This window comes from Emys orbicularis, chromosome 23 (assembly GCF_028017835.1).
Source record: "Emys orbicularis isolate rEmyOrb1 chromosome 23, rEmyOrb1.hap1, whole genome shotgun sequence".
NCBI lineage: Eukaryota > Metazoa > Chordata > Testudines > Emydidae > Emys > Emys orbicularis.
Window position 1 is genome coordinate 12,878,545 of NC_088705.1, and position 14,969 is coordinate 12,893,513.

The window sequence follows — 14,969 nt, forward strand, 5'->3', positions numbered from 1 at the left end:
CAGGCATTTAGTTCTGCAGAGACATACTGTAGCTGGGGCAGAGCGAGCTGAATTCTGTTCTGCCAGATATTAGCACAAAGTTCTGGTTCCAGAAGTTTTTATATATGGCAATGTCCAAAGCAGAAGGGCTCAGCTTTGAGTGTGCTGCTGGCTGTTTTCAATTCAAAACAAGTTTGTTTTTTAAAATCTGAGGAAATGTGACATGAAAGTCTCTGATGAAGAATAAGTATGAGACAGCTCAGTCATTCTTTTAGTCACTTTCTGCCCAACATTTCCTTAGAGACCAGTAATTCATCCCTTGTTGTATTTTCAAGGAGCATTGTAGAGTTTAGGGGACTCTGTGTGCACGTTTGCAAGGATTTGTTTTGCTTTTATGTCCTGAATGATGTATGTAAAAATTTGGATTGAATAGCCTAAAAATTTAGAGTTGGAAGTTTGTGTATACAAGTGTATCAGAGCTGAAAGCAACTGAAGTTTAGAAGCAAACAGCCTTTGCCACTGATCATCATGTTTTCCAGTGGTTAGAATATTGACCTTGGAATCTGGCTATCTATGTTCTGTTCTGGGCTCTGATACTAATTGTGTGCGATCTTTTGGCAAGTCACAGGCCCTACTCTGCCTTGGTTTACCTGTCTGTAAAATACTTAATACATATCAACTTCTTAGGGGATCTTGAGGGTTAAATGTTTGGAAAGTGTTTTGAGAACCTTTGTTGAACGGTGTTAGAGAAGTATAATATGTAGTGTTGTCATTTTTACTATTAAATTGGCTCAGGAAAGTTTAGAGAGAGCAAGTATGAAACTCAGATGTATTTAAAAAGATGACACACACACACACACACACACTCTCTCTCTCTCTCTGTCATCCTGGTGTAGCTAATCTTCATTTAGTTTGTGAAGGGAGAAGTCACCAGAGAAAGACAGTGTCAGGGTAGGTTCAGATACATTCTTTAACATGTTAACAGTGCTCATGTCGCTCTTCCCCTTTTATGCTGGGTATTCTTGTTTTCTGCTTCTTGAAGAACTCTTGTTTCCACATAGACAACATGCTTCAGCAGTTGGAGCTCAGTGATAAAAACAAAAGATCAGAAAAAGTTACAGTTAGTGCACCCAAGTAGTAACAGAACCCTGACTGGGAATCTGGTAACTCTTCCTAACTGGAGATATGAGCTTTTCCTAGAAATTACAGATCTAGACAGTTCTCAAAGCCACTGAGCTGCTGCCTAAACCTGATCCAATAAACTGTTCCTCTTGTGAACTTTCCCTTTCCCATAATAACAATATTACGGTTTCACATGAACATTAAGCTGCTTTAGGCCTTTTATTGGTGTCTAATGGAGTAATTATTTATACAGCATTGAAAAGTGTGCTATGTACTCCAGACACTCAACACTAATCACAGCACAGTTCTGGTGTATATTAGTCAGTGCTTTTAGAAGCACATGCCATAGGGCAATTATTGTTTAGGACAGCCCCAAATCATGTCAGCATGCATTAGCTAAGATCTTAGACTCTTTCCAAATATTTCAATACAGGTGGTTCTGTGATTTAATTCCCAAATGATTCTTTCTTGCCAGTCATTCAAGCCCCATTATGTGTAGTTCTCACACAGCATTCTGAATGGAGAAGTTAACCCACCTAAGCAAATTCATCCCTAACTTTTTTCAAAATTAACATGCCCATGAATGTCTGTGAGGCCATCCTGTTGAGGTCTTTCCATTTGTACAACTGCCTCTAGCATTCTAAGATGGTCATGCCTTTGTCATTGAGTGTTTATCCCACCTAACTAATCTCATTCAGCCTGAACTAGTATTTGTTCCTGTACAATTTATGGTTCTTATTTTACATGCTACAAAACCATAGTCTCATTGGGGTGGAATCATTTAGTCCTAAATCAGCAGATAATCAACAACTACATTTCAATCTTCAGAGATCTGGGATGTGATTCTTCAATATACTTCCTGCATTGAAATTTGTTCCAGTTGTCACAAACCAATCTGTTGTAGAACCTGGTTTTGAGAGTTTGAGACCCAAATACCTATCTTCAGCAGCAAATCTGGTTGCTATTTGTTTTATTCAGATTTTGTCTTTATGCTTCAGTGTGCATCTTATTTAGATTAACTTCAGTTTTTCCATTCACCAACGTTTTCATTTGAGAAACTGGTTTTACTAGTTAATATCCACTGTTCTTTGCAAACTTGAGACTTTCTCCCAATAATCTTACATAGGCCAGACTTTCTGTTGTTCTACAAGTGTCTCTAATCTGTTAATTCTTCTCATTCATGACAACTTTATTGCAAAGGCCTGTAACAATGGACTCACTTGGCAACTGGCTTCTTGTAAAGCAAATGTGCTTTTCCCGATTGGATGGATCACAATCTGATCGACTTTGGCAGCTTCTGTTTCTTTGTGCTCCCACTAGAATGTACTGTACATCTCTAATGCCTCTGAACTTCTGACTTCCCCCTTTTCTCCCCCCCCCCCCAAAAAAAAATAATGTGGGGCATTCACCCTGCAATGCCACTTGCTTCCAGGAAGACTTGAAAGCACTGCAACTTCCACATATAGTTCTCTGCTTAGTTTCTTTCTAGACTGAGAGATTCAAGTGGCTTCATTTGCTCCATTTTTGCCAAAGATAAGTAGTCTTCTGACAGCTTAATAAAGGTGTGACATAAATGCATGTAAGACTGTTCATTTCCTGGACACAGGTAACAAAATCTGAATGAAAACAAATACCTATCTTCAGCAGCAAATCTGGTTGCTATTTGGATCTCAAAACCAGGTTCTACAACAGATTGGTTTGTGACAACTGGAACAAATTTCAGTGCAGGAAGTATATTGAAGAATCACATCCCAGATCTCTGAAGATCGAAATGTATTTGTTGATTATCTGCTGATTTAGGACTAAATGATTCCACCCCAATGAGACTATGGTTTTGTAGCATGTAAAATAAGAACCATAAATTGTACAGGAACAAATACTAGTTCAGGCTGACTGAGATTAGTTAGGTGGGATAAACACTCAATGACAAAGGCATGACTGTCCAATAATTCCAGGTTTTATGTATTTTCTGGCGTGCTGTGAAGATGATGGCGGCTACAGTAAATGGGCAATACTGCTGCTATTGGTATTGTAATGGTGTCAAGAGATCAGTAGGAGTGGGGCACCTCTCTGTGCTATGTAGACATGGTATCTTCCCTGAAGAGCTTCCAAAACTACATAGACAGGGAAGACGTAGTAAGGTGGAAAGAGACACAACATGCAAACAAAGTAGTGGTTGATGGCTGGAGGAAGAAACAAGGGTGGTTGCGTGTTGATTCATATTCGTTAGTGGAGAGCAAGAGCGTGAGTTAGTGTGAATGTAGACCAACAACTCAACCAAATGCAAATTGCAAAAGCATTCCCTGTTTGTGGCTTCATACATAAAACAGTGTTGTTATCATCCTTGTAAGGTGGGAAGGTAGCAACAATGAAGTCAGCTAGCAGCGGAATTTCCTGGAGCTAAGGCTCTTTACACCCTCAGGCGACTGTCAACTGGACCTGCTGTCCCAGATTGGCTCCCCTCTGGTCTGGGTGGGAGTGGCTGGCAGGCCTGCTACCCTCCCCCTGCTGCTCAAGGCTGCAGCCATTGGTGAAATCCTGCCTCCACTGAAAAGAATGGGAGTTTTGCCATGGACATCAGTGAGGCCAGGATTTCACCCAGTGTCTGGTCTGGTGACGTGGGAGAGACTGCAGTGAAATTCACTTTCAACTGTTCGGCTGTATGCAGCCCAAAGTGCTTCTCTGAAGAGATGTTTCTTTCTCAGGTTCTAGTACAGGCCATCAAAGAAGCAAAAGAGCAGCACCCGGACATGTCTGTGACCAAGGTCGTTGTCCACCAGGAGACCGAGATTGCTGAAGAATAGCAAGGCCAGGTAAGCAGGTAGAAATGCGTGTTCTGACCCACAAGTTCTGGAAACACTGGAGGAGGGAACACCTACAGCCAGAGAGGACCAGTCATCACGAGTCCATGAAAAATCTATCAAAGCTTTTTAGGTTTCTCTTGGAATCTCAGTATTTTGAATGTGATCTAGCAAGGCACTTCCTGTAACTCTAGAAGCAGAAGATGCACAGATACGTTCATTTGCATAGCACTTCAAGTATCAAGGTGTCTTACAGACCTAAGCTACAATAGAACCTCACTGGTTGGAAGCTCCAAGAAGCACCTCTTTCAATACTAGTTCAGAGAAAAAAGTGTTTAGTTTATTTTGTGCACTGGCATCCTGTATCTCTGGATCTTTGCGTTTTCTTTTTAAAACACAGAACAGGAAAATGCTTGTAGTATGTAAGACTACTTTTAACTTCAGCTGATTAGATTTCAGGCTGATGCTGTGGGAGCAGGATTTCAAATCTTTGGGGACAAAAAGGGGAAAAACAACCAGTGTGAATTTTAGGAACTGTTGTATTGCAGAAATCATTTCGATAGATGCCAAATTCAAGCAGGCGAAGGCTACCCCATTGGTTATCTATAAGTAGAGACACTAACTCAGTAGAAATACATTGGACTAAAATGTCTGTGGGACAGAATGAAGATACTAATTTTTTTTTTAAATAGGAAGGCTGGCATGTATACTACAACCATCTTAGAACAGGAAATGATAATCAACTTTTGTTTCACATGAAGCAACAGGTTAATTTGGATAGGCTGGATGCAGTTAACCAACTTGGAATTTGGCCAGTCCTGTGTCCACACTACAGCACAGCTGATTAGTTGTGCTTACTCAAGCTTTAGCCCTGGTCTTGGCAGCCAACTTGTGCTGCCACAAGTGATGCAGAGTTTAGGTATAACCTGAGTTAACTTTGCAGTGAAGGCAATTGCTTAGATGTTTGCAAGAAGTTTCATCTATGACCATGGATGATCAGAATCTCCATTTTACTTTGTATCCAGCATCTCCAACACCACATTACTTGGACATTGGTTTAGTACTTGCTCAGAAGGAAAAGACAAGGGTGTTAAATATGAACCCCTACCTCACCACTCACTAAATTGCCAACATCACTTCCTGCAGCTCCTGGCTTTTTCCCTAGAGGACTGTCCAAGCCTGGTGTGGCTTTGCTGTGAGAAATCAGAATGAATAACACAACTGTGCCAATTTTATTGTATTAGCATAACCTAATTAAAACCAGGTACTGTCATTTTTCTGTTTTGATAACAGCCAGACTCAGGTGAAATTCCCTACCCTTGTCTATGTAAACAAAAGCTTGATGACACTGATAATTCTAGAGCCCTATATAGAAAAAGCGTCATTGCAGCATATTTTTACCTGTAATGACTCTCTCTCTCCTCCCCGTCTTTCTGTCTTGATAACATTATGCAGTGCAGAAGAACAAGCGACCACAGACTGATGTTTACCCCTTGACTAAAATTAGGAACTCTGAGTCTGTCTGCACTAGGAAAAGCAGCAGTCTGACAATGTCAAGAAGAGGTGCTTTCTGGGTCTCCTCCCCTCTCAGCAATATTAAAATGGTGGTACGCACAAGGAGCAGTGGTGTCTCTGCTAGCTGCAGTGGCACATGTTCTTTGAGCTACAGTGGCTGTGAAAAGGGTCAGAGTTCAACATCACTTGACGAGGAAGTTGTGCAGGAGCATTTTAATGGTAGAACCAATGGGGGGCCCCACTCCTCAGGTCTGGAAGTGGAAGTGCTTCTTCCCCTTCGCCCCAGGCTCTGTTATCTGCAGCTGTGAATGACGGGTTATGGGATGGGCTCTATCCCAGCACTAGCCCTGAGGCCAAAGATTAACAAATAGTTCTCCTCTGCTTTGGTAGTAAATCTGCTTATTTTCCTAATCTAGAAAAGACCCCAAAACTTGAGATAAGGTTGCTGTGATCTGCTATGACCTCAATACCTAGCTTTTCAGTTTAGTAGTTTGGAGACAATAGTAACTGTTTAAAGCTGCTTTAAGAACCCATAAAGGCAGCAGCATTGTCTAGCAAACATTTTATTCCTAGAGCTGTGCTCAGCATCAGTTATATTGGTGCACCAGCATGTTTTGGCCAGATAGCATGCTCGATAAAGTATAATTGAACAGTCCACGTGTGTGTTTGATCCATTCAAAACAAAAAGTGTGTGGATGAGAGTTAGGGAGGTGGAGGGAGAGGATGAATATGGGAGCAGTGGAGAGATCACGACAAGACCATTTTAAAAAGCCAAATTTGATAGGAGGAAAATCCCATTGACTGCCTCTCTTTCCAACCTTCATGCTGAAAGTCAAGTACCCGTCTCATATGTAGGCTCCTAAATAAAATTACTCTGCTTTTTCAAAAGTGCTGAGCATGCACATTTCTCATTGGCTTCTTCATTGGGATTTGTGGGTGTTTGTGGCTTCTTAAAAATCAGGGCACTTATTTAGGGTCTTGACTTTAGACACATGGTGGAAAATTATGGTCAATGCTTTAAGGATCTGAGTATTGGGAGCAAGGGAGAAAGCACCTTGTGAAGCTGGTGGTGTTAAAATGCCCCTCACTGGGTGCCACTGGGAGTGTTTCCACAGGAAGCTGGCAACTTACCCTAACCTTGTCTTTCTAGGAGATGTTCCTCCCTGACTGAGAGAACGCCAGAAAGGGAGGAGAGAGCGGTAGGGGAAAAACTGCAGAGAAACTACCTGGAGCACAAAGACCACAGATTTACAAGCTTTGCTGTCAATAACAGAACATTCATATCACTTACTAGGAGTTACGCTTTGACATTTACTTGGGATTTTCCAGAATACAGTGGATCCTTTTGAATATTTTTATATTGTAAAACAGTATGCCATACTTCTCACTGTACTGAATGTTTTTTTTTTTTAAATAGGTTTTCAGTTTTGCATTCCCTCATGCATAGCCTCCATAGGTCCTCACAAAAGGGTTGATTCTTAAGTCTTATTCCTTCAGATATACTGGGGTTAAGCCATGCTCATGCATATCTTAGAAACTGCACCTTAGAATAACAGCTGTTTGAAAACCCTAGTGATTGATGGGGCCTTCTGCCAGAAGAATCAGTTTACTTAGATGTCCGTGTGTGGCATTTCTACTAGCCTCTTGCGATTGGCCCTAGATATTTCCAGAAAACTCCAAGTCTCACTACCCAGGTGTTTCTATACCTTTACTCTGCATTTCCTTGCTTTTATGGGTTTTGGTCCCTTGATGTTGTTTGAACATAGTGTGTGTGTGGGGGGGGAGGGGGGGTTGTGGTGTAATATTCACACATTTCAGTAGTTGGCTAGATTAAGGAATACTGGAAGTTGCTTCACATCTCTCTTATACTGTGAATTCTAGAGCATTAAGAGAACTGTGACAGGGCACTACCCCTTCCTGCTCCTCAGAGACTGCATTTCTACTGAATGCTGCCTACCTATTTTTGCTTTCTAGATGCCATTTAAATAAGTCTATTGAAGTGTGTGGTTAAGGGGTTTGGGCTCTGAATGCTATATGGTAGGCTATGCATTATTCGCAATAGTTGATTTCTCAGTGTCAGACTTTTATTTATGTTTCATTTTTCAATAAGTTTGTAAATCATGTTTTTTCCAGTACTATTTAAAGCTAAGCACATTACCCACAAATCAGGGCAGGGTGTGTGTGTGTGTGTGTGTAATCTTAACTTAATTTAAAATCATCTCTTAGACACTCTCACTTTCCTAGACATGTAAGCTCAATTTGGGCTGGCAGTCCAAGACATTCTCACAGCTGTAGATTATAGCAACCAGTGGGAACAAAGTCAAACCATTTGGAAAGTGCATATTTGGAAAGATCACTGGCATTCCCCTCTCTACATAAATTAAGGTTCTGTAGTACATTGGCTTCTTCACTGCCATGCTGCAATGAAACACCAGGGCCAGAGCTGGCTGCAGTTTTCAGCTTCTGGATGATGGTGCATTCAGGTCTATAATGACAACTACCCAGCTGCTGTTTTTAAAACATCCCATGTATTTTACCAAAAAAGCACTGAAAGTATTTTTTCTAGATACTCCTGTCATATCCACTATAGCAGCTTATGGCATACTTAATAGAGGTTGGGTGTTTTTTAATCGTAATCATTTTTAAAGTATTTTTAGGGAGATTGTGTGTGAATGGAATTTTCTACCTGGAGATGATCCATAAATTTGTAAGGTGACCACTGTGGTGTTAATCATGACTTTCAAAATGAGTGTGTAATGCTTTTATGGGGGTAGGACATACCTCCTTTCATGACCGCAGCAGTAGATCACCACCACCTGTTTGGATTTAATGGAAACCTCTTAATCATGCCCTGGTTTTTCTTTCCAGCAATATTTTAAAGTTTTGTAATGAATAGAATTGTGAGCAATATTTTTTTAAAGATAGAGCTTTGAAGTTGTAATTCTGTATCTGATGTGGCACACCTCTAGCTGTGAGGGAAAAGAGCCCTTTGCTGCTAAGCCACATTCCAGGATGAGAAGAAACGGGCAGTAAGTGCTTTACTTAAAGTTTGACCTTTTATTTTTTTTTTTAAAGAGGTAGAAGACTGAGCTAGACTCAATGACTTACTGTTTGGTTGAAAATTGTCTTTAAATGGCACTGTCTTATAATTAAAATTTCACCCCACCTTGAAGTAAGTGTTAGTATTGGCTGGAGACACTGTCTTTGAAAGGATTATGGAGCTAGCTGCTTGAATACTGGGGTAGTTATCAGCATTTTGCTTCCTATGAAGGCAGCTGTTTTGCGGGAATGCTACTTTACCTCCTGTAGGCAGACATTTAAATGTGCAGTTAGCTAGTGAACTGCAATTTAGACCCCCTTTCAGTCCCTCGGCTGACAAACCTGGTTTCCTGCTCTGGGTGGAACCGCATAGGCTTTAGACTGGAGCTCCAGGCCCCCTGTTTACCAACCACAAAAATCTGACAGGCCCAACCGGATTGGGCACCTATGAGGCAGTTTCCTCCCAGAATAAGCTTGCAGTGACAGTTTTGTCAAAACAAAGCATTTCACTCATTCATCCACCCAGAAGGCACATAGTGCAGAGGGTTAGTCAGAGGCCTATATGCATGAGTCAACCTCTCTAACCATAGTTTAGGTAGGGCCATTTTATTCCAGTCCCTGCTCCTGAATCTGAGGGTTCGTTTGCATCTCCGCAGCCCTTTTCAGTCTGCTGCCAAACCTTTCTCCCCCTCCCTGGGGCAAATCCTACAACTGGCCACTATCTTACTAAGGCTGAGGAGAGAGGGATAAAAACATCTCTGTAGCTTTGCTGGCACCTGCTGGGTACAACTAATAATCTGGCAGTGGTGGTTGAGCATTTGCTGGGATGCTCCTTATCTAGGTCATTGTTTTGCCTTTCCTGTCTGGTTGCTCTAACATGCTATTGCAAGCAGTATGCACACTATTCATAAACAGTTTCCCAGTTCTGCACAGCTGGCTTCATGGGACTTTTAGAGCTACCAAATGTTTAATCTGTCCCTAGCACTTAAAGGCATTTGGTGGCTGTGGGGGTTTAGATATGCTACTTTAACTAGTGAAGGAAGTACTAAGGACCTTGACACAGCTGTAACTTAGTTCACACCCAAGCTTGTTCAATAAAGCCGTGGCAGCACAAAGTTTGATCTTATTAAAAACAAAACCAAAACAAAAAAACTCCTCCTAAGGAACAGAGATCTTGACTTGTCTAAGATCCAGAGGAGTTTCTTGTTGGTGAGAAGTTTTTCCCTTCCCAAACAATGGTGCACAAGCATTTCCTACATGTTACAGGCTTCTGCCTTTGCAAGAAAACCCCTTCTTAAAAAGGGACAAGACGTAGAATAGTGTAACTTTTAGATAGCTGTGCTGCTCAGGTTCCCTTGATAGCATTAAGCGCGCTTGTTTCTTCTGTTCACCCTCTGATATTATACGTCAGTGCTATCTTCATGGGACAAAACACAGTGCAAACCAAACTGGCTTCTGAAGGCAGGCAAAACTTTTTCCCTTGGGCACTGTTGACCTTTCAGGAGCTTGTTGCCTAATCCCAGGAGGGATTCCTAGCTGCCACACCCACGCAACCCCAGCACACTTCTGAGGGACAAGTTTTTATAAGCAGAAGGTTCTCCTAGTCCAGATCTTGGAGAGGAGTAGGGGTTGCCACTGGAACTGCTCCTACTGAAGCAGTTGAGCTTTTCATAGAGGGACAGGGAAGAAAATAGTAGCAGTAGGTAGAGCGAATCTCACTAAAAGCTAACTACACCTCTACCCCGATATAACGCTGTCCTCGGGAGCCAAAAAATCTTACCGCGTTATAGGTGAAACGACGTTATATCGAACTTGCTTTGATCCACCGGAGTGCGCAGCCGCCCCCCTCCTCCTCCGAGCACTGCTTTACCGCATTATATCTGAATTCATGTTATATCGGGGTAGAGGTGTAAATTAACTTCTACCTTTGCAAAACTGCCTGTGCCCCATCCCACTTTTCACCTTTTCCTCCTACAATGAGTTGATCAGATTGAGTTTTAAAATTTGGTCCACCCTGAACTGTGAATTTCCAGGGACCAGCGCTGCTCATGTCAATGTAACATATGAACAAGGTCTGTATTTATAAGATATGAATGTTCTCAGCTATTCCCAGTCCAGGAGGTAAGCCAGAGACTGGCTTGATTGTATAGTATACACTTTACGGAAGCTATTTATATATGAATGAATGTATAGAAAGGAAGGCAGGAGAAGCAAGACCTCTGATTAATTAAACTGGAAAGGCAGCTTTGGTTTCCAGACTGCAATCTCCAAGCAATACAGCTGTATTAAAGGACTTGACTGACTGAGTTCTGATTTTAGTAAACTGTAGTTTGCTGATTTCATACAATGTACAATTACCTTAAGAGATGTTAGTGTCCCAACCGTGGGGTTTTTTATAAGTTTAATCAAAATTTAGTTGCAAATATGAAGGAGCTTTGTACATTTTTTTAAGACAATTGTGAATTGTCTAGAATAGCTGTTTACATCTTTTCTTTACAACAAATAGGAAATATCACAACAGACTTAAAACTGGCAAATCTTTATAGAGTGAATAGTAAATGACAGGAGCTGTTATTTTGGACTTTTGTAGTAATTCAAAGGGAAAGTTGCTGTAGTGTTTAGACAGACCTAAGTGTTCAATATTGTTTCTTGTATTGCATTTTTCAATAAATTTTCAAACTACTGCATTCTTGTCTTTAAAAAAAAAAAAAAAAAAATCTTCCCTTGTCCAGGTCACTCAGGGTTTGTCTGCATGGGGAGTTATTCTGAATTTGGAATGGCTACTTAACTCCCTGGGCAGATGCTCTTATTCCAGAATAGGCGCATCCAGCCATGGACTTAATCTGCCTTCAATTCCTATTCTGGATCAACTTTCATGAGTATAGACAAGGCCTTTTTGAGCTAGCAAAGATATATTTGCTGATTTCACCCTACAAGCTTCAATTATGAAGAATCTCAAAGTAAAATCCTGTTACTGTGAACACCAGCTCTGAAGCCTTCCTCCGAGTCCCTGCATTCTTTGTGACCTCAGTGGTACTCCAGAATAAGTCTAGGATAAAGTTTTCAAGAGTGCCTAAGTGACTCTTGGATTCCTAACTCACTTTTTGAAAATGGGACTAAGGCCTGCTCTACACTAAAGTTAGGTTGACTCAGCTACTGTCACTCAGGGGTGTGAAAAATCCACACCCTGACTGAGGTAATGAAGCTGACTTAACCTCTGGTGTAGACAGCATTAAATTGGCAGAAGAATTCTTCTATTGACCTAGCTACTGCCTCTCAGGAAGGCAGATTGTCTACATTTGAAGTGCTGCAGCTGTAGTTAATCCTGTAGCCTCTCAGGAACACTTACTATATTGCAGTGAAATCCTGTTGGGCTTGGGGCTTGCAAATCCTCCCCCAAAGAGTTTTGAAGCAACACTTCCAAGATAAGCATCTCCTGCCTCTTCGTCTTACCTCTCTGGTCTCTCATTCCCTGTGATTGAACAGGGGAAACGAAAGGGATTCCTGGGCCAGCTAGCAACACTAGGCCCTGACCTGCTGACGGTAGAGTGAGTTACACCCGTTCTCTGACAGTACAAGTATGTTTCTTCAGGTGGAGCGCGGAGGAAGAAAACTGGAAGCAGAGTTCGATAGACGTGCCATTGCGTCTCTCTGAAGGATGCTGAGACTTTACCAATGAACCCTTTCAGGCTTTCCTGCATTTCCAGCTTTGCCTGCAGTTCAGGAAAATGACCACTAGAGTACTCCACAACTCCGCACTAGACTTCGGCTGCAGTAGTGTCTGCTGTCATCAACCTCCACTTTTAATTGATTTGCTTGTGCGTTGTTAAACCCGCTAAAGCCTCCTGCAGTGAGTTTGAAGGCCTGTCCCGCTGGACACAAGGGGGAAAATTTTCCACAGCACCTAAGTGACTTAGAACTTTACATCCAGTCTTCAAGAGTGACTTACGCACTGTGGGAAATTTTACTCAAATAGCCCCAGAGCACCAATCCACTGAACACAAGTCAGTCTACGCTAGCTGCATAAGGTTTCAGTATACATAGTTTATTCCTAACCACACCCTATTCAGAGGACATCTGGTAGACCTCATTCACTCCCTAGAGCTAGGAGAATAGGGTTTTTTTGGCCATGCTTGCATCTATATTGGGCCTTTGCCCTTTTGGTATTAGCCACCCCTCCTGATTAGGCTGGGATTGCATATCAACTCTGCCTGTTACAGGACCCCCAACGGATTGCTTGTTACCAGCAGAGAGCTTCTGGATAAAGACCCTGTCAGATGGGAGTGACCCTCCTGTAGGGAAGAGGGATGAAGAGAAGGCAACAGTCATGTAGAGGCTTACTCAATCACTACTCCCTGATGCAGTATTCTTGGGAATAGGGGTAAGGAAGTCCAGCTGGCATGGATGGGGAAAGGCAGCCACGAACCACCCTAGTACACTGGACCGAGCTTTATCCAAACCAGAGGCAAGAGCCAAGAATGGAACCTAGCAATCCTGATGACTCCATGCTCTGCTCCAACTACTTCCACACTGCACATGTGCTCACTAGCTGTTCTCTTACCTGTGCCAGAGGGAGAACCGTTACACACCACAATAGTGCCTGCAGCACATTTGGGAACGACTGCATTCAGCAATAAGAAGGGTAAGGTGAGATTTACTGTGGAAGCCAGTTAGTTTAATTCTAATACTGGCTTCAGCTAGGAGGGAGAGCAGGACGTAGAGATAAATTTTGACATTGCCTTTCTAGGGTGAAGTAAGGTTCAGTCGCTTCTGCTTCCAGTTCCCCACTGCAGTGTCTTGTACCTTCCTCTCCAGCATGTGGTTACTGGATGTTAGCAAGGTACAAGATACAGGATGAGATGGAACACGTAGACCATTGAACTGGTAGGTTAACAGGTGACTGGGACTGTGAACCAGTAGAAGCTGGTTCTGCTCCAGTCTACCCCTTCCCCTTGGAGTTGTGGGCAGCTCTGCTGGAGAATGATAGATGTTATGAGCCAGATTAATTGTACCATCACAGCTTTTCCTTTGTGCCAGGCCTGCCGCAGCCCAGGCAGCTGTTCTCCTGCCCTCGGCACCCATCTGTGTTCTCCAGCGCAGCTGCTCCAAGTTGTAGACAAGAATGCTGAAAGGATCAAATTAATGATGCAGCAAGTCTGGCACATGTGTTTCATCTGTGCACCCAGCCGGAGTCCTTGCTGCTCATTTGTAATGAATTCCCTGCTCTCTCATGGCAGAGCGGCAGGGCTTAGCAGAACCACACAGCCGCACACGAGTGGCCCTTTCCTGCTCTGAACTAGAGTGTATGCACACCAGACTATAGCGCTGCCACTCAGCCCTTCGGCTCCCCACAGTCTGGCGTGAAAGAAATTAAAGGGGCTTTCCCGAGATCATCCTGTGACTTGGGGTACGTCTTCACTACCCGCCGTATCGGCGGGTAGCAATCGATTTATCCGGGATTGATATATCGCGTCTCGTTAAGACGCGATATATCGATTCCCGAACGTGCTCACCGTCGACTCCGGAACTCCACCAGAGCGAGTGGCGGTAGCGCAGTCGACGGGGGAGCCCAGGTAATTCGATCCAAGATACTTCGACGCGTAGCTGAAGTTGCGTATCTTGGATCGATTTCTCTCCCCCCCCCAGTGTAGACCAGCCCTAAGTAGCAGAGTTGTAGAACAGAACCCAGCTCTCCCAACCAGTGTTAGGTCACAGCAGTCCCCTGCCTAAAACTTTTCAGCCCCTACGCAGGCTTGAACATGATCTGTTGCCTACAGGCTTCCAGGGGTGGAGGTGGAGAAGTCTAATGGCTTGGTTGTCATGCCTCAGTTTGCCCAGCTGCAAAGGGGAGATATTTTACTGGGGGATGTGTGTGTGGATTCCCAAAGCAATTTAGGTATTTAACTGCCCTTGAAAGCAATGGGAATCAGTACCGTAACACCTTTGTGAATCCCAGCCCTGAGGGATTCATGCTTGTAGAATGCTGGAAGCAGATACACACTCAGCATCAAAACACTTCCGTGTCTCTCTTTTACTGACACCATAATGTTGGCCCTACTGCAAAACTAACAATGGCCTTAGGCCAGTGTGCTTTCAAACCGTTCCAGCCATCAGCTCCCCACACTAAGTAAAATTAAAAACCTGCCAGAAATCGTTGGGTAAAGACCACTGCTGTGACTGATTTCTTCATAATCCTTCCAAAGAACTTGATTTACTTAATACAGCACACACCCACAAGAGCTGTTTAATACAGTTTCAAATAAAATAAAATACCACAGAAAATAAGCCTCTTCGGCTGTGCATATAAGGCTATCCAGCGCTCTTTCTGCTCCAACGCTGGGGTATGCCCTTGCTCTGTCTACCCTCATTAGAATCACCATGTGCATCCAACCCTCCCAAGTGCTCCGTTCCTCAGGATAGAGCTATTTAAAGAGGATGTAGAATATCATATCCAGTCTCTTGAGCTGGATAGACGTTGATGGCATGCTGCATCCCAGCAAAGTATTCCAACGC

At 42.9% G+C, this 14,969-nt stretch overlaps 1 protein-coding gene across 27 annotated transcripts in view; it reads left to right on the plus strand.

The window, feature by feature from the left end:
- The window catches only part of EPB41 (erythrocyte membrane protein band 4.1), a 156,574-nt gene extending 145,431 nt beyond the window's left edge, over positions 1-11,143 (plus strand). For all 27 annotated transcript variants that reach the window (XM_065421552.1, XM_065421530.1, XM_065421538.1 and 24 more), the window contains 2 exons: positions 3,807-3,914; positions 6,568-11,143. In XM_065421552.1, coding sequence (XP_065277624.1) covers positions 3,807-3,905 — 99 coding nt within the window. In that variant the 3' untranslated portion in view covers positions 3,906-3,914; positions 6,568-11,143. The remainder of the gene's footprint in view (positions 1-3,806; positions 3,915-6,567) is intronic.
- The last annotated feature ends 3,826 nt before the right edge of the window (positions 11,144-14,969 follow it).